Consider the following 25,204-nt stretch of genomic DNA (forward strand, 5'->3'; position numbering starts at 1 on the left):
TAATTTGTTATTGTTGTTTGTCCATTCGCCCGCTGCAGCTTAGTGTCCAGTCTGTTTTTAATGGCGTTTCCACAGCAGCGACTGTTGCTGCGCGTGACGCTTTTAATTGCACAATGAAATGCAGAAAAATATTCATGAAATGGCCCACTGCTTGGTTGGAGAAAATAAAAATGCGAAAATCGCATTCACCTATGAAATTAAGTGCCCGTGCCACACACACACACATACACGAACAACTATTGGACGCAGCCTTAAAGCGACACCGCCACTTAAATGCAACTGTTTACTGTTAACGCATTAAATTGTTAAAAATTGCACATGTGTGTATTTGTTGTTGTTGCAAAATATATATATCGCGCTATTGTCTATTTCCGGCGCCGTTTTCATGCACGATTTCATGTTTTAAATAAATTTGCATATCTTTCACATGCAACTGCGGCTTTTTTATTAGATTTTCGCATTCTTTACAAAACCACCATTTCCTCTTCATTGCCAACAATTACCGTTAGGCATGGAAATTCACAACAACACTTTCGGTTTTTTTGTTTTTACTTTTTTCCACTTTAAACACCTTTTGGTTCATTAGTGAGCGAAACAGACAACAAATTTTTTGTATTTTCAAGTTTAACTACATTCTTGCCACTCGCCGACAAAACTCACTCACATGTGGCACATACAAATATGAAAACAATAACAAAGCGATCGCCACCAAATATCCTACCAGTGTATTCACCTGTGTGTCACCATTAAAATTCCAACACTTTTTACTTTGTTTTTAATTGTATTTATTTTGTTGTTTTTGTTCTCACTTTCACTTTATTTATATGGCGACCTTATAATTTCCACTTTGTCCGCTTCGCGTTGTGCTTACCGCCGGTTCGTTGAATTCACTGACTGCCCAAACGGTGTCGTTGGTCGCACGAAGCTCCACCAGCTGAGTTATAACCCGAAACAGCGAAGTCGCAGCTGCGGCAGCGCTGCTTAACTGTCGGCATAGTGAGGCCGGTCAGGCAGGTGAATTGTTGTGCGGCGGCATACCATACATACACTTCGCCTCATTGTGGGGTGGCAAGCAACTCCGGCCGTGCGAAGCGACGTCGGTTGTGGCGAGTGTTGCCGCACGAAGGGACTTCTGAACAGCGGAAAGAAAGCGAAGCACAGTGCAGTTGTTCATTGTTTTTGTTTTTATTTTTGCATTCGTCTTTCAAAGTGTTTGTTATTGTTTTCGTTGCGTTCGACAGCTGCTAAGGCTCATTATGACCCCATATACATATATACCACTTATACATACATCCATATATATACATGCATGTATTTCTGTTTCCATAAAGAGCGCCATTGTTACTTGTTGGTTTGCGCTCTCTTCCGCCCCCTCTCTCACACTATAGTACGTTTGTTGTATGGTTCTCTCTTGCCACAGCTATAAAGCTTATCTCTGTGTTCTTGTTACTTTCTATGGCTACGCTGCGCTGCGGTTGTTTCCGAGAGCGCTCAACTTTTATCTACCGAACCCAACGCCGTCTCGTGCACAGTGGTCGCGTCTCGGAAATAATGTGGAATTTCTGGAATAGGTAGTCGAAGAAGTCTCTTCGTATTTTGGCAATAAGTAGATGTCGTTACAGTCGTACATATATCTCCAATCACATTTGGTCATACCATACGAGTATAATGTTGGAAAGGTGAGATCTTAAGCTTCATATAACGAAAAAAAAGTTTTATTCGGGGAAGTTGAAAAAAAGTTACAGCTGTTCAAAAATGACAGAAAATAATGAAGAAAATCGCTATATTTTGAAATTATGTATAAAAAGGGAAGAATGTCACGGAAGACACCAATGAAATTCATGAAGTTTGAGGAGACGATGCCGTATCAGTTCGTGTAGCACAATAATGGTTCACTCGCTTCCGTTCTGGAAATTTCGATGTAAAAGTTGCAACTCGCTCTGGTCGATCTATCGTTGAAAAAGTCCATGAAATTATGGAAAAGGTTGACTAGGACCTTCACATAAGCAGCCATGACATCACTAAGAAATTTAGCATTCATCATCAGACGGTTTCGAACCATTTAAAAAAGGCTGGCTACAAAAAGAAGCTCGATGTTTTTGGACCAGATGAATTGTCTGGGAAAAATTTAATGGACCGAATTAACATCTGCGATTCTTTGCTGAAACGAAATGAAATCGAACCATTTCTGAAGCGAATGGTAACAGGAGACGAAAAGTGGATCAAATATAACAATAATGTGCGAAAAAGATCATGGTCCAAGCGTGATGAAGTTCAAGAAATGGTCCCAAAGCCAGGATTTACGCCTGGAAAGGTTATGCCGCGTGTTTGGTGGGATTGGAAAGGAATCATCCAATATGAGCTGCTTCAGCCTGGTCGAACGATTGATTCTACATTTTACTGTCAACAACTGATGAGGTTAAGGCAAGCAATCGAAAAGAAACGGTCATAACTGATCAACAGAAAGGCCTTCGTCTTCCATCAGAACAACGCCAGACCCCACACATCTTTGATGACTCGGCAAAAACTGGGAGAGGTTGACTGAGAAGTTTTGATGCATCCACCATATTTTTTTTTTTTTTGCCGAGAAACCAGAAAATGGTACATATTTGGTTCATTAAAGTACTTAATAAAAATAAAACAAATAAGATGAAGTTTGATTAGAATTACGAAAAGATTTTTTCGACTACCCATTATACATATATATATAATCCTTAATCAATAATATATATATAACGGGTGATTTTTTTGAGGTTAGGATTTTCATGCATTAGTATTTGACAGATCACGTGGGATTTCAGACATGGTGTCAAAGAGAAAGATGCTCAGTATGCTTTGACATTTCATCATGAATAGACTTACTAACGAGCAACGCTTGCAAATCATTGAATTTTATTACCAAAATCAGTGTTCGGTTTTTTTTTTTTTCGGACAAATTTTGTTCAGCGATGAGGCTCATTTCTGGTTGAATGGCTACGTAAATAAGCAAAATTGCCGCATTTGGGGTGAAGAGCAACCAGAAGCCGTTCAAGAACTGCCCATGCATCCCGAAAAATGCACTGTTTGGTGTGGTTTGTACGCTGGTGGAATCATTGGACCGTATTTTTTCAAAGATGCTGTTGGACGCAACGTTACGGTGAATGGCGATCGCTATCGTTCGATGCTAACAAACTTTTTGTTGCCAAAAATGGAAGAACTGAACTTGGTTGACATGTGGTTTCAACAAGATGGCGCTACATGCCACACAGCTCGCGATTCTATGGCCATTTTGAGGGAAAACTTCGGACAACAATTCATCTCAAGAAATGGACCCGTAAGTTGGCCACCAAGATCATGCGATTTAACGCCTTTAGACTATTTTTTGTGGGGCTACGTCAAGTCTAAAGTCTACAGAAATAAGCCAGCAACTATTCCAGCTTTGGAAGACAACATTTCCGAAGAAATTCGGGCTATTCCGGCCGAAATGCTCGAAAAAGTTGCCCAAAATTGGACTTTCCGAATGGACCACCTAAGACGCAGCCGCGGTCAACATTTAAATGAAATTATCTTCAAAAAGTAAATGTCATGAACCAATCTAACGTTTCAAATAAAGAACCGATGAGATTTTGCAAATTTTATGCGTTTTTTTTTTAAAAAAGTTATCAAGCTCTTAAAAAATCACCCTTTAATAATACTCCACTTTATATCAGTCAACAATATATATCCGAATTCGCTCTCCCGCCAGCTCTAAATTTAGACCAAACAAAAATATTATGAAAATTCAAAAAGAAGATACACGACAAACACTGAGCGCTGTTCGAAGCGAAAAAGTCAACAGCTGGTAGCGCAATGCTTTGCCGGAATCTTCTTCGCAATTCCTGTGGCGTCGATCCTTACCCCAACATGCTTGGCTGCACATGAACAGAGCAAAGCAGAGCGCAGCACAAAAATAAACAGAAATGCACACATACACACAGACTCAAGTCATCACTTCTATTTGGTCGTCTTGTAAGTCATTTCGAGTGCTCTTCTCGTCAATGCTTATAAATAGAAGCGCGCTTTTGTGTTTGCATACACACATATATTTTCGCATTTTTGACATCTTTTATGTTAGTTTACTCGCTGACCGAAGTTTCAATGACTTTTCGACATTCTGCATTGCCGTGTCCATCTGTTGTGCTTAATGTACATGCTTATTTACTCGTTGCAGCAGCGCTGCAAACGAGCGCTAGCACATGTTATAAATAAACTGAGGCGCACACGCAGTGATGCAATTTGCATGCATGTTTTTGCTGCAGAGAATACAAATTGGATTTACTTTTTATGCGCCTACCGAGGGAAAAATACCACTGACTGTTAATAAAATGTTTCGCCAACCGCTGAAATTAGTAGGAAAGCGCAAAACTTTACGCTGCATAGTGAACATTTTCAAAATTAGGCTTGTCTGTTGTTTTGGACGTTAACGTATGCCAAATTTCATGAAGATATCTCGTCAAATGACATAGATTTCTATACAAGCACTTGATTGCGATCGTTCAGTTTAGTAAACAGTTTCTTGGAGAGGAAAGAACGTGTCTAAAATTTCACATTAATATCTCATAAACTGAGGGACTAGTTCGAATATATACAGACGAATGGGCCGACAGACGAACATGACTAAGTGACAAAAAGTACACCTGTGAATAAAACCTAAAATATTTAATTATTCATCAATATTTATTTGTCGCATTCAAAGTAATCCTCACTAGTGATATACTTATGTCAACGATTTTTCCAGTCGTCGCAACACTTTTCATAAACATGGAATGGCCCTTAGCTCCTTCAGCGAATTTTGTTTTATCTCTTCGATCGACTCAAGGCGGGTTCCACGAAACGGCAATTTCAGTTTAAGGAGAGAAGAATCATACGGAATCATACTGATGAAAACGGAGGTTGATCGATGGTTTTTATTGCACTTTTGGCTTTAAATTCGGTCACAATCGTGGTTCGAAGCGACGGTGCATTATCATCATGTAATCAGGAATTCTTCTTCCACAATTCCGTCAGTTTTCGACAGATATTCCCACGTAAATGCTTCAATACGGCCATAGAACTCCTTATTGACTTTCTGTCCCTCCGGAGCAAATTCATGATGCACCAAATCACAAATATCGAAAAAACCAATGAGTATCATCTTGATTTTTCAGCGGCTTTAGCGTGGCTTTTTGATTTCGGCTCGTTTTTTCTCCATTGCGAATTCCATTCGAAACATCAATGCGGAATCGGAATTCGTACGATCAGGCATGTCCAAAGAGACCTGTTTATGGTACTCTTTTTGAAAAAACCTCAGATTCATCGGGACGAGTCGAGCAAAAACGCGTTTTATACCCAAAATATCCACTAAAAGCATTCGAACGGACTCACTAGAGGTGTCGAGATCTCTTGTCATCTCTCTACTTACCGATTTTCAAGCACTTCTTCACTTTTTTAATACTTTATTAAAATAGGTATGTATAAATATACCCTTAACATTTTAAAACAATTATTTTAATTCCAAAAAATCGCCAGCTTAACTGTGCACAAGGTGAGCCTTTAGTTCAAACTCGAACAGGATTATTCGAAGCGAAACTGATTAAGGGTTAATATACAGTTAGAAGGCCGAAAAAAGTGAATTTTCCAAAAATTTTCTGAGAAAAATTTTAAATTTATTGATGCAAAAATTTTTACACATATTATGGTTTTTTTAACTGTATTTCAAGACTTAGTATTAGTAAAAACATTTATTTGAAAGGGAAATACAGCTGATATTTGGGAGCTCCTCTCATAAAAGACGTTTTACGGTGACCACGATATCTCTGAACTGAATCCTCAAAAATTAAAAAAATAAACAGATTTCGTTAAATAAAATATATTTTCAGAACGCTTTTAATCTTTTTTAATTAATTTATTATCAAAAAAAATGCAATGAAGTGAAAGATCAAGTAAAATTTTTAAATTTAAATTTTTTTTTGGAATTATATATATATTTCAACATATATTTTTAACTCAAATATATTTAGTTTTTACTATTTGTATCTGTAATATTAGAGCAAATTGAATTATTGCAACATGTATATGCTTTTTCCAAAAAAAAAATCTTACCATTTACGGCTCTATATATAATATAAGAAAAATATCGACTCAGCTGATATTTTTTTATTCATTCTCCATTTTATAATAACACAATTAATAAAATGTACATTAAATTGAAATTGAAAAGAAATTTTTACCACAACCGATATTAAACTAAACTTTCTACTATTCACCCGAATACATTAACCAACTGGCCACATGTTGCTCATACGCACCGCGCATTTCACGACAATTTCAGCGACTGAAGAGTAGAAATTTATGTCACTCATACGCCTAGTGTGCCCACACTGCCGTGATTTACTGTACATTATTGAGTGAGCTCATTTGTTTATTGTCTTCATCGATTGATTTTTGTCAACGCTGAAATTTTGAATTTTCAAAATTTTTCTTTTGCTTCATACACAAAAACGCATATATTTTTCACGCATATTTTGTGAGCTGCTTTTCTGTGTTTTGCTTGTTGCATTGCGCGCAAAGCGGTTGCGAACCAATTTGTTTGATCAATGATTGTGTTGTTTGCTTTGCGAAGTGAAGGAATTTGCTGAATTTTACTGTGAAGGAATTTTCTTTTGTGTAAACTCAATTTAGTTTCATAAATAGGCGAACCCATGGAGCCGAACAACGCGGGCGATGCATCAGCTGCAGCTGTTAACATACGACCGAAGAATATCTATGGTTTGCGCACGGATGTGGTGGGTAATATACACTTTAATCTGTATCAGGAAGTCATCTATCCTGTGGAAGGTGTGCTGGCGTTCCATGACTATGTGAGCAATAAGCAGAGATTTCTCAGGTAAGCGCCTTTACAATGGCTTGTGGTGTGCTACGTAAATTGAATTTATGTATTTTATACAGACTGCCGGAGGGTATATATCCGGAGTACATAGCGATGAGTGTGCAGCGCAAATTGCTGGCGATTATTGAGACGTGTCCCAAAGTGTAAGTTGAACGGGTGACATGTTCACTTTTCTCTTTTTTTTTTTGGAAAAAATGACGGTGGTGCATTCAAAAGAGGATGTGAAATTGATATTTTGAATGACTCTTTGTCACTCAATTTTAATTTTAGCAATTACAGTAATTAAGGGATTTTATACCATCCTTTCATTTGTATTTTAATAGTTAGTTCGTAACTAACACCTTCTATGATCCTTCGTAGTGGCACCTCGATCTCCATCTATGATTTGGCAACACTCAAGAAACGCCGCAGTCTGCCATTTCCGAACGCCAACGCCAAAGCAGCCTTTATGGCGTTCACCTGTGATGCCAAAACGATTGTGCTACTCACCAAACCACCCGAGGAGACCTTATATATGCTAATGCTAGACAAGAGCGGCACTGTGATCGAGGCGCGTCCCACGGCGAATATGGCAAGAGGCAATGTCGAATGTTTGGCTTGCAATCCGCAAGATCATTGTCTTATATCCGTAGCCGGCGACGGTGTGTTGCTCTTAATGACCAAGTCCGAGAAGGGCATAAGCATTAGCAATAACGTTAAAGTCGACTTTCGAACCACTTCGATCGCCTATATTGCCTCGGATTTGATATTGATCGGCACCAGTCACAATGAACTACTGCTGATAGAGAACGGCGAGATCAAACAAAGGCAGAAGGCATACGATGCCGATCTTATCGATATTATATGGGACCAGGATTTGTTGAACAAAGAGTTGGAACATAAGATAATGACCGACAAAAAGCTCACCGATCAACGTGTTTTGTGTCTGACCGCATTTCCACGCGGTTTCGCCTTTGTCATGTTCAATAAGGTGTTCGTTTTCGAGCGTGTCTCCAAATTCAAATTGGAACGAAAGACTGTGCTAACTATACCCATAGGTTTCGCGCCAGAGCACACTTATCAAATTACAAATATGGCGATTTGCTCGCGTCAAGAGACGGTCATTGTGACGACTAAGCATGCGCAGATCTATGTGGGCATCTTGATTGTGCCGGAGACGTTGAAGGCCAAGCAACTGCAATTTCAACCGCTTGGTGCGTGGATCCATCTCGCCGAGATCACCAGCATGTCGGTGTGCGCATGGAAGCCGATCATTATGACAGCGTGTGAGTAGATGAGAAAGAGTGTGTAAAGGTAGAAGTGCCCTCAACTTGTTGTTGTATTTTTAGCACGTGATCAGACTGTGCGCATTTGGAATTACGAAACGGAGAAGGTCGAATTAGTGCGCAAGTTTCAGGTGGACGTGAACATCGTAGAGCTGAATTCGACTGGTCTGATGGCCGCCATTGGATTCTCGGACCAGCTGCGCATCACACAAATTTTTATGGACGAATTGAATGTAGGTGACTGTAGGCATAACTGAAAAATAAATATCGAGTTCCTTTCTTTTCTTTTTTCAAGATCGTTAAAACATACAACTTTCCACGCTGCAAGGATGTCAAATACTCGAATTATGGCCATTTCATGGCCGCCGCCTATGATAATATCATTAGCATAACCTCGGTTTATAACTTGGACATATTAAAGCAATTGAAGGTAAGCCAGAGTCGCATGCTTTTAATTTTTTCATATTTCTTCTTCCGTTTGTAACGGTTTTGTCGTATTTTTGAGAACCCGATTCGTTATCATGAGTAATGGTAACACAATATTTATTTCAGGGACACAACGGCATAGTGCTCTCTTTGGCTTGGACCGGCACGGACAAATATCTTATATCGGGTGGCGCTGAGGGCGCGATCTATCAGTGGGACGTTGAAACGGGCACACGCGTGCAGGAGATTGTGCAGAAGGGCACCGAGTACCGTTCGGTCTGCTGCACCTTCAACGAACCACTCTCCATCTATGCGGCAACAAACTTTGGCGTGCTGCGCGAATTCCAAAATTCAGAGATCGTACGTGAGATTGTTGTACCCTCCAAGGTGCGTGCGCCACTGACAGATATGTGCCTGTCACGTTCGGATCTCATTATGTTTGTGGGCAATGAATACGGTGACTTATTCAACATACAACTGCCATTCATGGATGCGGGGGGCGCTTCTTGTACGCTCTTTCGTTTCTTCACCAGCCAAATCAACAAACTCTTCTTCTCGTATGACGGCACGCTGCTATTGGCGATCTCAAAGAATGGCACTCTCGCGATATGGGCGATGGACAATATCGACGGTAAAGTCGCCTCAATGGATGCCGATTTGCTCCGCAGTCAAGAAGTGCTTATTCCACGCAACATCTTACATGAGAAGAACGAGCAAATCACAAACTTGGAAATACGTTTGCGACAGCAAGCCGAAGAGTTTCAATATCAGCTGAGCCAGAATGAGATCTTTGATGGCCAGCAGCTGGCCGAAGTGCATCGCAGCTATTGTCAAGCGCTCGAGGAGCTGAAGAAGAAAAACAACGAGATTGAGCAAAGACACGCCGAAGAGATGAATCAGGTTACATTCCAAATAAATGATCTACGTGATGAGCACAAAAAGCAATTGAATAACTTGGCGGATCAATATTCGGAACGCATGCTGATTGAATACCAGAAGTTTAGCAATTTACGTGACAGTATGTTGGCGTTACGCGAGAATTATGAGAACAAATTGAAGACTTCTGCAGGCATACTGCAAGATACTGTGGAGGGATTGGAGACAGACTACAAACGGCAGTTGGACGAACGTAAAGAGTTGATACGTGGTCTGATGAAAGAGATGCAGGACAAGAAGATCGAATTCTTCGAATACTGTCGTCGCGTAGAGGAGGAGAACGATCGGAATATGGTGGAGATGCAATTGCAGTATGAAAACAAGCTGAACAACGAACAGAATTCAACACAGCTGTGGCGTGGCAAATCAGGTGTTTTAGAGAAACGATATCAAACACTAAGCCATGATATTGAGAAATTGCTCGAGGAGGTAGATACTTTAAAAGAAGAACACAATAAATCGCAGAAGAACATCACACGCTTAACCCGTTCTATTGACGACTTGCTGAAGGACATTTCCGATCGGGACTACGCCATTAACGCCAAGGAGAAACGCATACAGGAACTACTACATAAGAATCAGGAATTAGACAAATACAAACAAGTACTATCGCATAAAATCGCCGAACTCAAGGCGCAAATAGAACCACGCGAGTTCCAAATTAATGATAAACGGAAACACATACTCGAAATGGAAAATGAATTGGAGGGTTTGAATCAGAACAATATACAATTGGAGCTACAACTGAAAGAACTGAAGGACAAGTACCTCAGTAACGTGGAAGAGCTGAAAGTGGAGCGGCATCGATCGCGCGCCGGTAGAGAGTGCATTACAAGCATTTGCAGTGAAATCTATCACGTCGCGGCATTTGTAGATCAACCAAAGCGGTTGCAGGTGAAGGTTAAAGAGTTATTTCAGCGTCATGCAAGTGATGACGAACTCAAAAGACATATCTCGTTGGATGCCGAGGTACGTGATGAATTTCAGCGACAACGTGCACAAATCGAGCGCATATTGAAAATTCATAAAGATCGCAAACCAACTCAAGACGAGAAGAAGAAATATGAAAAACTTTTCAAAGAAAATGTGATTCTTCTTAGTGAAGTCGAAAAATTACGCGAGGAAAATATCCAAATGCGCAATCGGTTGAAGAAGGACATGGCAAAACAAAATACAAAAGGAAAACCGAATTCTTAACTATTGATATACATGATTTGCAATTGACGAAAAACATAATTATTTCTAAAAATAATAATATTTTACAAATTCCTGGTGTTGATAATTCATACTTGCATACATGAAATTAAAACGCATTGTTTTGTTTTTAAAACTTAATTCCGTCTTCTTGTAATTGATCACTTATGCTGTTAACACAAAGGAGGCGCAGGCTTCAAGCGACATCTGTCAAATATTAAAATACTCACGTTCATATAATCAGAGTTAAGTAGAGTTGCAGCCTTGGTTGCAGCTGTCTGAACTGTGCCCTTAAGAACGTGTGTATTTTAATCACAAGAAAAAAATTGTTTTTTGTAATTTTTCCTTGTCTGGAAATAACGGTATTTAGAACTTTTAACTACTGAGAGCACAGTGTAAGACTTGCGTTTCGTTCGTGTATAACAGATTGTAGTAACCATGATCTATTGTGAACGGCATATAAACAGTAATTAATGCAACAGCTGTTTTAAGTTTCTGTTATTATTTTATTCTACCATTTGCACATACGAAACATATAAATTTTTTAGCCGAACAGACAAATTCGTGCCTAAATATAAGTCGAAAATGTTGCCCGGTGTTGGAATTTTCGGTACTGGTGCTATAACAAAGGTTTTAGTGCCACTGCTTCGCGAAAAAGGTTTCGATATAAAGGCGATATGGGGACCTTTAAAAGAGGCCGAATCGGTAGCCCAGTCGCAAAAGATTTCGTTTTTTACTAACAAAATCGATGATGTGCTTCTTCGTAAAGACGTCGACTTGGTGTTTATTGTGTGCCAACCTTTTCAGCATGCAGAGATATCCAAAAAAGCTTTAGGTATTGGGAAACATGTTGTCTGCGACCGACCTATGGGGCTACATCAAGCGGACGCTTTAAAAATGGTACATGCATCACAGTACTATCCTCGGCTAATAACACTGGTTAACTATTCGCTACGTTTTCTTCCTGCATTTACACATATGAAACGATGTCTGCAAGAAGGACTTATCGGGCCTATAAATCAAATTTCTTTGGTGGATATACGCGTACAATTGGGTACACTATTTCCGGAGAAATTTGATTGGATGTGTGATGCAGCAATGGGTGGAGGAGCTTTAAATTTGGTAGGCAGTCATGTTATCGATCTGGTAAGCTATCTTTTACCACAACATGCAGTGCGCGTACATGGGGTCGTGCGTTCATACACGAAAACCACTGCAGCTGTTAATGGCATACGACAAATTTCAGCCCCAGATTTTTGTACATTCCAAATGGAATTGGCTGGAGGGGGTGCACTAGTCACTGCCTCCTTGTACAGTCACACGGTACCCGCAAAGTCATTCTCTCAAGAGGTATTGATTTGTGGCAGCAAAGGTCATTTAGTCGTGCGGGGCGGAGACTTATTCGTATTTAAACAAAAAGCAGAACCACAGCAAATGAAGGAAGAAGCAATATATGTGGATGTTCAAGATTTGCACTTTGCTACCTCGGAGTCCTTGTTACCACGTCCATATATAAAAGGTTTATGTAAAATGGTTGGTGCACTAAAGGAAGCTTTCGCCAATAAAGATGCATCATGGGTAAAGGAACCTGTCCAAGCCGCTGCAACATTTGAAGATGGACTATATGTACAAGCAGTGCTGGACGCCATACGTAAATCAAGCGAAACAAAATCATGGCAACGCGTTAGAATTACACCAGAGACGCCTTCGAACCATGAACAGATTATGACTTTTGCCCGCATGTCAACAATGTAAAATATTATGAAATTTATAACAGATTGCGTATAATTTCTATTTTTACAATTCGGGCAAAATTCTTTCATACAAGATACCTATGAACATTTAATTTACTTGACTGGTGAATGACTAATTATTAATATATATATGGACATATAAGACATGTAACTAAATGTCGAATGCCTTCTGAACCTTAAATCATAACTTACTTTACCACTAAAAAGTATTTAACTGTATTTTTCGTATTTTCATTTATTTATAAAACATTTTATGTATATTTACTAACTAAAATCAAACAGAAACAAATGCAGGAATTCTGAACCTTAACTTATTACTTACTCTTTTTTAAAACGTGTTCAATAAAATATTTGTATCTTTCGTATTATAAATTTATTTATAAAACTTTTTATGCATATATATTTAAACTAAGTGACTTAGTATTAATTTAAACAATAAAAGCAAACAAAAACGATTGTAGACGGTGTTGCCGAATCTAATTGAATACGAAAGTGTAAAGAGATAGGTATTTACATATGTACATTTACGCTTCCACAAGCACTTTTTTATCTTGCTCTGATAAGTTTTTGCGTTTCTTTTTTGGCGCATCAGCATCAATTTCAGCAGTGAGAGTAGCATCTTCTACCATTTCATTGGCTTCCGGCTCAGGTAAATCTTCAGCTGGTACCTCAGGTAACGAACTTGTAGCCTCTTCTGCAGCTAATGCGTCCAATTCAGCTAAAACATTTTCTTCGTCTTCTTCGCTGAGTGCTCCTGATAATATGGCATCTATTTCTTGTTGCTTTTCCACTCCTTCCCTTGTTTCGTCCATAATCTTTTCTATCTCATTAATATCCATTAAATCGTGTACTTTCTTAAGGGCTACATTACCCTGCTTCAAGCCTTCTATCACTTGCAATTCTACCTGAGCAAACTCCAAGTCAGCAGTCATTTTTTCCAAATTCTCCAATTGCTTATCCGCATTGCTAAGTTGTGTTTCTTGGAACTTTTTCTTCCTGAGTAGTAATTTAGCCCGGCTAAACAATAAAAATGTCATTAATATTAAATTCGTAAGATATCTCGTTTGAACTTACTCCCGTCGCCCTGTTTGAAGGCATTTTCTGGCTAGCTCCCTATCTTTTTCAAGCTGTAATTCAATTCGTTTCTGATACTGTTTCAGCTTATCTCGTTGTTGTTTCAATCGCTACAAAAGGAAACAGAGAAAAATTATTCGATAAAGGTTGGGAATTGACTAAACTTTTCGGGAAGGTGAAAATTACCAGCACAGCCTTGTCGTGTTCAGTAACACGGCTTTGCTTTTTACTTTTTGAAAACAGTGAACCCATCGGCAGTCAATTTGTTCTTTACTAATTAAGTATACGAATTCTAAAAAAATATTTTAATACAAATGGCAAAACAAATAAATTGCTGCTTCTTACACTTAACAATTCACAATACGGTTGTATAACGATGCCAGATATAAAAATATAGTAGAAAACGTCTAATTTTTAAAAACTTAATCGAATAATATAAGATAAATACAAATCACAAAAAACTGAGAAAATTAACTTTACAAAAATTAAATTAAGCTTCCAATAATATACCCATATTAATTTAAGAATACAGATGATTTAGAAAACTAAAATAATATTGGAATAGTGAGTGTTTGCAAAGTAGGTCATTCGCAATGAAGTGGTGTCCCAGTAAGAAAATTTTTGTGCGTTTACATGATTATTTTGCTCTACATATTGGCTAATGGGTTTAATATTCTGTTATCAGTATCAAAAAATTTAGCGTGAAATTAACGTGTGAGAAGTACTGACCCGTATCATTCTTACTAGATAACAAAAATAAAAGAACCGGCTGTTAAAACTGCACTGCCAAAGTGGTTATCGTGTTTTCGTTATGTTGTTAAAAGCTTACCACAGTAATTTACTTTGCAGTCACTTCCCAATGTTGTTGAGATGTTCGCGAATTTCTTTTAACCAATCGCAGAGAAGTGCTCTTAGATACTACAGTTCAATGGTACATGGTTATAGTTGTAAATATTGTTTGTTTATTTTGATATTGAAATCTTTGTTATATCGACAGGAGTCATCACGGGTCAAGGTACAAGTAAGACAAGGTGTTGTCGTTGGTCGCGAAGGTCGTTTACCAAATGGTGAACCATATCATAGCTTTCTGGGTGTACCGTATGCAGTACCACCACTCGGTGAACTACGATTTAGGGTAATCATAACGTGAAGTATAATGTTCTTGCACGCAACCCATATTTTGGTCCAAATCTATTGCAGTCTCCCGTCCCACTGGAATCTTTTGATACACCTATTTTAGATTGTACACGAGAGAAATCGCCTTGTCACCAAAAAGAACCTATGACAGATAAGATATTGGGTTCAGAGGACTGCCTCCACCTTAATGTATATGCTCCAGCTAAACCTTCCACGACGGGTCCGCTTCCAGTTATGGTATGGATACATGGCGGAGGGTTCTTATTTGGTTCTAGCAATGGGTGCGTATGTTGTTTTTTTTAACTGCAATACTATATTATATATGGAAATAACTTTCTACGTATATTCGGTTTTAGTACATTGCCACTAAGTTTAATATCCGAAGATGTTATTGTGGTAACATTAAATTATCGTTTGGGCGCATGGGGATTTTTGTGCCTGCCTGAGGAAGGTATTTGGGGAAATGCTGGCCTAAAGGATCAGGTAAATGCTTCATGTTTTAAAATTTTTCGTGTATCTTATAAATTTTATCGTTCAACTTTATTTAGCGTTTGGCTTTGCAATGGGTGCACGATAATATTTCGCAATTTAATGGCGATCCAAATAATGTTACTCTATTCGGAGAAAGTGCTGGCGCGGCATCAGTTCATTTGCACACATTAGCATCCCATGCCCACAAACTATTTCACAAAGCGATTATGCAAAGTGGTTCGGCTAATATGAGTTGGGTATTTCAAATAAATCCCGCGCGGAGAGTTCGCCGATTTTGCGAATTGCTCGGTTGTAAATCAAGTGATACGCGCGTTATGCTTAATTTTTTACAGTCCCATGAAAAAGTGACACCAATGGATGTGCTTAATAACCTTTTGCCTGTACTATCGTCAGATGAACGTCGCCGAGGTTTGCCTTTTACCTTCCATCCCGTAGTTGAAGATTCCAATAGTACAGATACTTTTATTGACACGCCGGTTTTAGAACTATTACAATGTAAAGACACACGTGCCATGCCAACGATAATGGGCTACAACTCAGCTGAGGGTGTTCTGATGCTGATAAATGCGGTGCGCAAAATCGAAGAAATAAATAATGACTTGGCCCGTTTTGTGCCACGAAATGTACCACTCGCTACTGATCATGCGGAAATTCAATATGTGGCACAAAAAATGCGCGACTTCTATTTTAACGGTCACAACATAACTCATGAGCAATTAGAATGCATGACGAATTTGTTGACAGACTATCACTTTATGGTTGACTTGCAGCTGGCTGTGGAATATCAAGCAAAATATAAAACGTGCTCACCTCTCTATTTCTACCGTTATGACTATACCGGTGGCCGGGATCTTTTTAAAAGACACATGCAGTTGGAATTCATACCTGGCGCATGTCATGCTGACGAATTGCATTATCTTTTCCAAACACCAGGTATTGATTCAACGAAATTTGCAGAGAAGGATAGACGCAATATTAAACGTCTTAGTGTAATGTGGACTAATTTTGCTCGCCATGGTAACCCCACTCCAGCAGAAAGCAATATCACAAAAGACTTGGGTTGTGTTTGGCAGCCCATCAATAGCGTAAATAGTGAGGAGCAGGAGGATTTGAGCTTGAATTGTCTGATTATTGATGAAGAATGTAGAATGGCTCATGATCCAGATAAAGATCGTATGGATTTTTGGAAAGGAATTTACCGAAGCTATCCAGCGTTGGATTACTCACGATTCAGTGCTAAGCTGTGAAATTAAAGTAAAAATAGGTTTATAAATAATGCTGTACATTTGAAATCATTTTGTTATCGGATTATTGGCGAATTGATATTATATAGCTCATAGCTTAAGTCAATTTTGATATTAATAGAAATATGTTTTCCTTTTGTATATATGTACATATGTGTGTTTCCACTTCTAATTAGGAATGGTTTATAAAATATTTTATTAAAATAAAATATTGTTGCTTGAGTATAAGATGACACATGTTTGTTTTAAAATTATTACGCGCGTAATGAGGATACGGAGAGATTCAACGTTGATCAAATTAATTTAATTATACTTACTGACCTAATTTGTGTTAAAGGAAGTATCCTTTGCCATCCAATGCCAAGTAACTTCGACCTAAAGCCATAATTTCTTATGTTTTCAAAAATAAAGTTAAAGAAGAAATTTGTGCATAGAGTTGTACTTTTAAACGATCATGTACATATATTTTCATTAAATATTTATTCATTTATTTGACTAGTCCATTCGCTTAGAGACTATTTAAAAAATCCTTTTGCTTATAAAATACAAATTATCGAAACTTAATTTATTGTTTAGTGAAAATAAATGTTTTCTTATGAAACAATTAAAATCGAAATTTTGCTGCCGATGTGTACAACTTATTGTAACGGACGTTTTAAAATCGCCTTGTGAAAAGTAATTGGAGAACAAAATTGTATACAACTTACTACTACAGTTTTATTTTAATACCATATATTTTAAATAATTATGTATATTTTTTAAATTTAAATTTATTGTGTATCATTCTGTATTTGGCTTTGATTGATTTACTACATATTATTTCAATTAGAATTTAATTGCAGTAATTCATTGAAAATTATTTTTGGAGTCACGGTGTTTCGAATTTGATCGAATCGAATCGAATTGGATTGTATTTATATTTTAAAGCGTATAAACCAAACGCGTACAAAAACCTATATTTTACAACATACACATACACAAATACATATATACATACATATGCAAATTGAAAGTTGCAAAAAATATTATTCACTAATTTCGAGTTTCATTTATCTACTATGCGTACAATTCATACATACATACATTTATACTAACAACAATTACATTTAATAATATTTGAAATTTTCGTGTTAAATTTTCAGTTTTTGTTGTTAGGCTTATTACGCCACGCTTTATTTTAGACATTCCAATGCGCCATCAAGGATCGTGCTCATATTCACGTACATTTGCGTAAAGGCAAACAAAACTTATTTGAAAAAATGTGGTAGAATTGCCGTGTTTCTAAAATGCGTTTTTTGATGATATCGATTTTTTAAAATATGCTTAAATTACTCGCAATTTCTAATATTATATAAACGGATTTATAAACTTTTTTGATTTTCAAATCTGTTTTTGGTGTTTGGACACAGCTGTTCAAGCATGCTTGTTTACATTTCAAGGTAAACACGTATTATTTACTTAAATGACTGCATAACCCAATTTGGGCATAATATTCAAAACGTAATATTTTAATATTGGATCCTTCCCGATTCAGAAAAGTGTTTACAAGTCGATTTAGAAAAGACTTTCGATTTATTGAGATTGCTTTTGCAGGTTTTTCGCTTCTCATCTGACAATATAAATCTAACTGGCTTTGAACTAATTCATTTGATTAAATCAACGAACTAAAAACGTATTTAAATTAATGCGCTTATATGTAGTCTTATAGAAAAATAATAATAAATAGTATCGTAAATCGAAAAGCTATAAAATACTCCATCTTCAACGGAGCTGTGCTCGGGTATCAAAACTAATAATTATAATTATGTTACATACAAATGCATTTGCTAACAGTCAACAGCTTTAGCATGCTATTCGATACGCTTTGAGCTAATTACTTATTACGTGAACTTAGCCTTGGAGTGTTACTCCTGCAAAGATATTGCTAAATATTATTATTTTTAATTATCTTACGATTTTGAGCTTAGAAACGCTTCAACGCAAATGTACGCTTCAAATATAGACATACAGCTCGATGGATTAATTCGTACTGCTCCGAATTTTGTACCATGCCACCGCGTTGGAGACGCAGATTGCAGACAATGCCCAACACATCGACAAAAATGTCGGGAATTTTTGGCAGATCATTTATAGTTGGCAATGGCCAAGGCAACGACTCCGCTTCAGCTGTTACTCCATCTAATTCGTGGTTATCCTTATGCTCATCATCGTCACTTTGTTGCTGCTGTCTATGTCGCAGTATGTAATTGATGTAGTAGAGCGTATTACGTGTGAAACTGCTCTCCGTGTCGATTACCCCGTTCGGCGTTGTAATAGCGCGCTGCGCTTCTTCTACGAACCGGCTAGGTAATGCAAAGTCTACAGGGCTGAGTAGCGTTTGTGCGGCTAATTCACCGCCAGCGCCAGCGCTGCTTTCCTGCTTTTTGCGAGCCTCTGCGGCCATTGTGGTTAGCGAATAGGCGAATGATTGTCGTAGCTGTCGAACAGCATTTAGTATGGCTGTCAGACAGCCAGTGCGTCCGATGCCTGCGGAGCAATGTATAACTGGCAGTGGCTGCATGGCATTGAATATATCCTGTTGATACAAATCTACCGGTTGCGCTGCAATATGCGAAGCATGCGTTGTTTGTGGTTGTAGGACCGAAATAACGTCGTCGTCGTCGTCGTCTATTTCGAAGGAATCAAATTCCGACTCGCATTTGCCGAGGTTAAGTATGTGCAAACAAATGTCGAGCAATGTATTGATGTCGCGTGGCGAGCGGTGGTCGGGCCAATCGGGATACCAATAATGATAACAGTACAAACGGTTGATTAGCAAGATTGTGTTGCGGTTGCCAGCACTAGACTCCTTAGTATTAGCGCCGATGTTGATGCAATACAAAATGACCAGCTTACGTATCGAGAAACCGTTCTTACGCACGATCCCAATGTTCTTGATAACGAAGTAATTGCCACGCGTCGATGGTAGAAAGGGTTGCAGTTCCTCGCTAACTTCGGCCTGATAGTATTCGATGCCGATGTGAGGTTCAGGCTCTGTACCGCCATCAGCCAAGTTTAGCGGAGGTGGAGTGCTTTCGTTTGGCAGCAAATATGCGTTAAAAAAATCCGCTGCCGCCGCAGTGGGTGTAACGACCTCGTGCCAACTGGTCGTTATGAATATTTCGTTCAGTTCGATGGGAAAATAAACGGCACATTTTTGTCGATTGTTTTCCGCGAAATTCGTGAGCATTATGACTTTTTGATAGTATTGTATCGTACCCGCCTTATTGTCGGTGGTTTGAAAATATCGACGAGTATTCTGGTATACCATTAGCCAGAATTCGAATATCGTGTTCGGCAAGGGCCCCTGAGTGGCCATATAACATTTCGATGTATAGTCCGGACCCTACGAAAAACAAATATTAATATTATTAGAATAAGTTTAAATTACACTAACTAACCTTTATGTAATTTGCGTTGATATAGGGAACTTCGTCGGATATGTGTAGTTGCCGTGATATGTGCTCGGCTAAGTCTGCATGTTCTTCTCGAATATCTTCGGCCAATTCAGCCAGCTGTTTCCCCTCTTTTTCCAGCAACACGCGCGAGTTTTCATTTGGTAAAATCGTTTTGTACCGATTCTTGGCCTGTGAGCCGAATACCATCGGTTTCTCTTGGTGATTCAACGGAAGATCCCAAAATTCTTTATGCAAATCGCAGAAGATTCGCTTTTGCTCATCATCGTCTGGTTGTACCGTTGTGAGCACCGATTGCACTGCTGCCAAATAGCGTTCAGCTACTTCGCAGTCTTCGGAAGTAGTAACTCTGGTGCCCGGCGGTGTTTCGGCCTCTTTATTAGCACGGACACTTAACATTGGTACTGCTTGTTCCGCTAATCCTTTGTTATGCGACGCATAGGTGTTGTCGAAAATGTAATTCAGTTTAATTAAATCAAGCTGATTAAGGGCATTGGAAGCATTCTGTAGCATCTGTATATTGGCTAAGTAGATTTTGAACTCTTCACTTGTACTCTGCGGAGACAATGGGCGCGTCATAATATTTCGTACACCAGTGCATGAACACACGGTGCTATCCTGAAAATTGAAGCTATCACGGCGTACTTCGCCCAACTGTTGCTGACTGCCAGTGCCTGCACCACCTCCACCGTTAACGGCACAATCCAACAACATACTGGCGCTTGGCTTAAGATCTGATACGGAACCAAAGCAAACTTGCTTAGCGTTTCGTCGGTGAGCTTGATTCAAATCTGCAAAAGGTGTGGAGCCACGATTCAGACTTTCGCTACTGAAAAATCGCCTATGCGGTGTGGGTGGTGCACAGCAGGATGGCTTCGAATGCAATGCACTCATATCGGATTCTTCGACACAAGTGTCACCCAAAAAGAGACTACTGCTGGCGTGCACTTGTCTTTCGGTGCCGATTCCGCCAAATGAACTGCCCATATTCAGTGTGAGGCTCTGATTGGAGCCACGTCTTTCCAAAAGCCCACGCTTAGTCGTAGCATTACTGGTGGTGTTCTGAGTTTGTGTGATAAATGAAGAAGTGCGTGTAACCTTGTTCAGCGAATGTTGGCTGGCGTAGGAATTGAGATTTCCGCATGAGGCTGCTGTTAGACTTGTTAGCGTAAGACTTTGATTAGAACCGCGTCGTCGGAAAAGGCTCTGTTTGGCACCTTGTGTTGGAGTAGCATGAGCATGTGGCTGTGTTATAATGGGCGCACCACTTAAATCTATATTGCAACTTGATTTCGAATTTAAGTTTGTTGTGGAATTAGTAACGGCGGGACCAAGACTATAGTTGGAGACACTTAAACCGCTGCGACAATTACCAAGTAAATTACTGCACGAACCGTGTAGATTCAGCGTTAGACTGTGATTGGAGCCGCGACGCTGTAGCAAATTCGTGGAAGAAGCTGATGATATCGGTTTAGGTCGCATCGTAGCACTGGGCAGCTCCATAGACTTTTGTTTATGCGGTTGATGCGCACTAGATGCATTCGTCGTTGTTGAAAATTCGACCAGTGTTAGGAATTCAGGAAGAGTTTTTAAATTCGTATTTGATGCGTGTAGCATGGCGTTATGCTTATGGATTCCACGATGTGGTGTGAGAGCCAGCGTTGCCGTTCCAGGCGCGTAAGGCGCTGTCAACAGAGTGTTGTTACTACCTGTCCTTCCTCCATTGTCGGTACCTTCCGGCAGAACGACTACGGTGTCGGCATCGGCTTGCGGGTGTTCTGACAACTCAGATTCTCCTCCAATAGTAGCATAGGCGTCTGCAGAGTTTCGGTTGCGATGATAGACCGCCAACCATTCGGTAGACGCATTGCTGCTCGCGCTACTACCGCCGGGTAAACGGCGACGCGGTGTCCGAGGAAAACTACTACCACTCAGTGGTGTTTTTAATGAAGATGTAGTACTACTCGGACATAAAGATTGAGTTTGAAGATGGGCATGTGTAGTAAGCATACCATCACCTAGCAGTGCCAGTTGCGAAAGGGAGGTGGAACGATTACTTGCGGCCGCCGAGGGAATTCGCAAAGAGCGATCACCACTTACCCGCTCGAAACGTGCACCACTAACGCTACGCGGCATAAATTGTTGCAGCGGAAGATAGCCACGGCGAAGCGTTTGAGCGTCGATCTCATCACAACTGGCGTGGGAATTGTTTCGCCCGCCAGACGAAACTATAATTGTTAGTTCTGATTCCTTTGCTGCTGAGTCAAGTGACAGTGCTTTCTCTTTGGTGCTTTTGATTGTTGGTGTTTTCGGTTTTGATGAAGGAGAAGGAGAGGTCGGTACGATCGCGCTTGGTCCCTTTATAGTACAGGGCACATCCGTAATTTTTATAGTCAAATTATTTTTATTTTTCCGATTTTTTTTACCGTCAGCTGCAGTTGAATGTATTGCACTTGGTTTGGTGGACGTTGATGTTGTCGTTGGATCGTTGCGTGATTCCTGGCAATTCCTATTCAAACATGTATTTGAATTGCTATTAGAGGAAACTGACTTTTGGCGTTCTTTGCTGGACCCATTGTTCCGTTGTCTGCTGTTTCGCGTTTGTTGATTGTCACACACACAAGGGGAGGCATCCTCAGTTGGTGGATCAGGACCGGATTGATCATGTACCACTTGATCAATCTCTGGAAATTTAAAGTAGTTGCCATTTTTATATCCCGCCGAACTAATCACGCCAAGTGGAGAACCAGTTAAATTCAAATTATTTAACGAAGCCAACAATTTGGGGGAACAGGGCAGCCGAGTGCTACTGCTGCTACCGCCAGCAGTATTAATATCGAGTATCTTTGGTGAAACAGCATCAGCTTCCAAAAGCGCTATTGGAGAACTATTGCCACTATTTGAACGTAGATGCGGATCTCTCCTTTCCGTCATAGCCATTCCTGATCTATATAAAGGTTTAGCATTCTCTTTGTCCGCCATTGCGGCCACACATTCCGTGCTGCTATCCATTGAAGCGGATACCGCATTTTTTATTAAAAGCTGCTGCGGTGAACACGATCTTCTTTCATATAGGGAGAATCGTCTTAATTTTCGCGACACAACCGGCGATGTACTGCTGGATAACTGTTGCCTGGCTCCTGCTAAAGAACGTGACGCAGCGACATGAGTTGGCGTGGGTGTTTTTCTTTGTAAAACAATTTCCGTTTGTTCGGACGCAGGTGGCGACGAACAATGCAACTCAACTATGTCTTCCATGTGTTCCAATTTTGTGGGCGACGGAAACTCAAAGGTACCATGGATAAATTCCAAAGGCGTATAATAGGGCGTGCTTTTATTGCTACTAATATCATCATTATCCGTTGACGCATCGCCTATAGGTGGTGTATATTCAAAAAAGGATCCACGTGGCTGCTCGGAGTGAACTGGCGTCGCGCAATTACTATTACTATTCATTTTTACAGCAGAAACAGAAGCTCCATGTTGATGTGTATGTTGCTGCTGCAACGTTGTTGTTGGTTGATTGTTGTTTTTACAATTCTCCATATTACAAGTACCAGTATAATAAGTTGTGATGTTTCGTTTTATTAGTACTCATTAGCGACGACTCCTTTTAGCTTACCCACTATAGTTGTTCGAATATCAAACAAGTCATCGCGTCTAGCTGTAAGAAAATTAGAAAATTTTAGTAAAATATAAACAATTAGGCGAAGAAAAATTAAAAAAAAATTAGATAGATCTCTAGTATTTGTGAATACCCATTTTTTTCAATATCCATTTTTACTCTTTAATTAATTAATTAGCGTTTCAAACAATAGAATTCAAAAATAAAATAAAGTAAATACTCAAGGCTAAAAACACACAATCGGAAAACTAAATAAACATACCCCATTAGACAACATTTAAGTACCTAGCTCCAGTGGCAGATTTATTAACAAAACGTAAAAAAAATGTTTGTTAACATTAAAAATTGTTGTTTTGATTTTGATGTTTTCTGGGGATTTAAATTGTTTCTCTAATGAGGAAAATATTTTTTGTATCTCAGCATGTACACTATTATCAACAAAATGAGTAGTTTTCAGTGTTAATATTGTTTGAATGAAATTGTATCGGTCCCTGTATCTGAGTCTTGATATTGAGGGATTACATTTGTGTTAATTAAAAATGTTTTGATTCAAACGGCAATAACATATTTTTGATGTTCAATTTGGAGTGCTAGGGTGTGTGCTTTGAAGCTTAAGACGCAAAAATAATACAATAGCAAGTCTACAGTAACAATTTGCTACATATAGTATTTTATGGATATTGTTCTTTTTATATAAATATTAGCCTAGTTATCCTCAAAGCGGAACGGTAGTGGAAGTATAAAAGCTAATGACCAGCACACAGCATCTTGTGCAGTGTACCGGAAGGACTTTCACCAACCACAATTAACCATCACATATGTGTTCATATACATATACCTATTCTATTATTATTTATTTCTATTTTTACATAAGGGTGGGGGAAATAGGCACGTTATTGCTTCACACAGTTTACAACTTCTTTTTCGTTCAGATTTTATTTCTATTTTCGCATTTTCTATTTCTGTTTAGGTATATATTTTTTGTGTTGCTTTCTACGTTTTACATTTGAACTTAGCCACATCTGCACTTGCAAACTGCCTATCGATTGTTTTGTATGCCATAAATTGGAAACATATATCTATATTTACTATTTAATACCCATTATTTGATTTACTCCAGGCGCTTCATAAGCAGGACAACTGGTTTCCATGTTGAAGTTAATCGAAAACACATTTGGAGATCTCAGAGTGTTGCACTTTTCCAATTGTAGATCTCTTCACATTTCCTCTATGTTTATGTTGATTTGTTTGTTACAAGTGCCAATAATGGTTGTATAGTGCCTATACTAATTGCATAAATTAACTCCAGAAAAAATTGCTTGGGTAGTCTGAATTTATAAAATTTTTCTTATTTTTGAATGGCGTACTGAAAAACAGCAGGAGCGAAAAATCACTAATATACACAATAGTGAACTAAATTTCGGGTGCACAGAGTATCTAGATACAAATTGCAGAGTTGCCAAGTTTATCTTATAATTGTATCTATAACTTGACAGTTCTGCTGCAGTAAGGTACCCAGAGTTGCTTGGCTGATTTACCGAATCAACGCGGGCTACTATTGAGAAATAGGTGAACAAATATGTGAAAAATGAAGAAACTATAGTTTGCAAGTTATAACATTATAAATTTGTTTAAATTGAAGTTTTCTAATATTCTTTTTTTTTTTCTTTTTAACGATCGTAATCTGTTTCGAATTAAAATATATTTTATTATATA

The 25,204-nt window shown here is 38.8% G+C and overlaps 6 protein-coding genes across 14 annotated transcripts in view; 3 read left to right on the top strand and 3 right to left on the bottom strand.

The window, feature by feature from the left end:
• The window catches only part of LOC105222846 (uncharacterized), an 80,796-nt gene extending 79,855 nt beyond the window's left edge, over positions 1 to 941 (bottom strand). For 2 of the 8 annotated variants that reach the window (XM_029548912.2, XM_049450926.1), the window contains exon 1: positions 734 to 941. The gene's annotated coding sequence lies outside the window, so the exon portion shown is untranslated. Of the gene's footprint in view, positions 1 to 721 lie in introns of all 8 variants that reach the window. The other 6 variants (XM_029548911.2, XM_049450925.1, XM_049450927.1 and 3 more) reach the window with 5 other exon arrangements.
• Positions 942 to 6,445: 5,504 nt separating this feature from the next.
• Positions 6,446 to 10,848, top strand: LOC105222845 (cilia- and flagella-associated protein 57). The gene is made up of 6 exons (XM_011200365.3): positions 6,446 to 6,883; positions 6,946 to 7,029; positions 7,247 to 8,151; positions 8,215 to 8,384; positions 8,447 to 8,581; positions 8,704 to 10,848. The coding sequence occupies exons 1-6, from the start codon at positions 6,699 to 6,701 to the stop codon at positions 10,708 to 10,710; spliced, it is 3,486 nt and encodes a 1,161-aa protein (XP_011198667.1). The 5' UTR covers positions 6,446 to 6,698; the 3' UTR covers positions 10,711 to 10,848.
• A 309-nt stretch (positions 10,849 to 11,157) lies between these two features.
• Positions 11,158 to 12,762, top strand: LOC105222844 (glucose-fructose oxidoreductase domain-containing protein 1). Its single transcript, XM_011200364.4, has one exon. It carries the CDS (start codon positions 11,293 to 11,295, stop codon positions 12,460 to 12,462), a length of 1,170 nt encoding a protein of 389 aa, XP_011198666.1. The 5' UTR covers positions 11,158 to 11,292; the 3' UTR covers positions 12,463 to 12,762.
• Positions 12,763 to 12,811: 49 nt separating this feature from the next.
• LOC105222843 (charged multivesicular body protein 6-A) lies at positions 12,812 to 13,894 on the bottom strand. The gene is made up of 3 exons (XM_011200363.4): positions 13,722 to 13,894; positions 13,536 to 13,645; positions 12,812 to 13,478 (listed from the first exon to the last, which is right to left on the bottom strand). Exons 1-3 carry the CDS (start codon positions 13,785 to 13,787, stop codon positions 12,986 to 12,988), a joined length of 669 nt encoding a protein of 222 aa, XP_011198665.2. The 5' UTR covers positions 13,788 to 13,894; the 3' UTR covers positions 12,812 to 12,985.
• A 329-nt stretch (positions 13,895 to 14,223) lies between these two features.
• LOC105222842 (esterase B1) lies at positions 14,224 to 16,639 on the top strand. The gene is made up of 5 exons (XM_011200362.4): positions 14,224 to 14,466; positions 14,533 to 14,670; positions 14,736 to 14,953; positions 15,029 to 15,155; positions 15,221 to 16,639. Exons 1-5 carry the CDS (start codon positions 14,347 to 14,349, stop codon positions 16,409 to 16,411), a joined length of 1,794 nt encoding a protein of 597 aa, XP_011198664.2. The 5' UTR covers positions 14,224 to 14,346; the 3' UTR covers positions 16,412 to 16,639.
• Positions 16,640 to 16,869: 230 nt separating this feature from the next.
• On the bottom strand, positions 16,870 to 24,930 carry LOC105222841 (uncharacterized). 2 transcript variants are annotated; one of them, XM_011200361.4, is made up of 3 exons: positions 24,588 to 24,930; positions 19,849 to 23,527; positions 16,870 to 19,793 (listed from the first exon to the last, which is right to left on the bottom strand). In XM_011200361.4, the coding sequence occupies exons 2-3, from the start codon at positions 23,407 to 23,409 to the stop codon at positions 18,372 to 18,374; spliced, it is 4,983 nt and encodes a 1,660-aa protein (XP_011198663.2). In that variant the 5' UTR covers positions 23,410 to 23,527; positions 24,588 to 24,930; the 3' UTR covers positions 16,870 to 18,371. The 2 variants fall into 2 exon arrangements, with proteins under 2 accessions (XP_011198663.2, XP_019844709.2); XM_019989150.3 differs by having other exon boundaries at positions 24,578 to 24,930.
• Between the last annotated feature and the right edge of the window lie 274 nt (positions 24,931 to 25,204).

Source organism: Bactrocera dorsalis, chromosome 3, assembly GCF_023373825.1.
Source record: "Bactrocera dorsalis isolate Fly_Bdor chromosome 3, ASM2337382v1, whole genome shotgun sequence".
NCBI classification, from domain to species: Eukaryota; Metazoa; Arthropoda; class Insecta; order Diptera; family Tephritidae; genus Bactrocera; species Bactrocera dorsalis.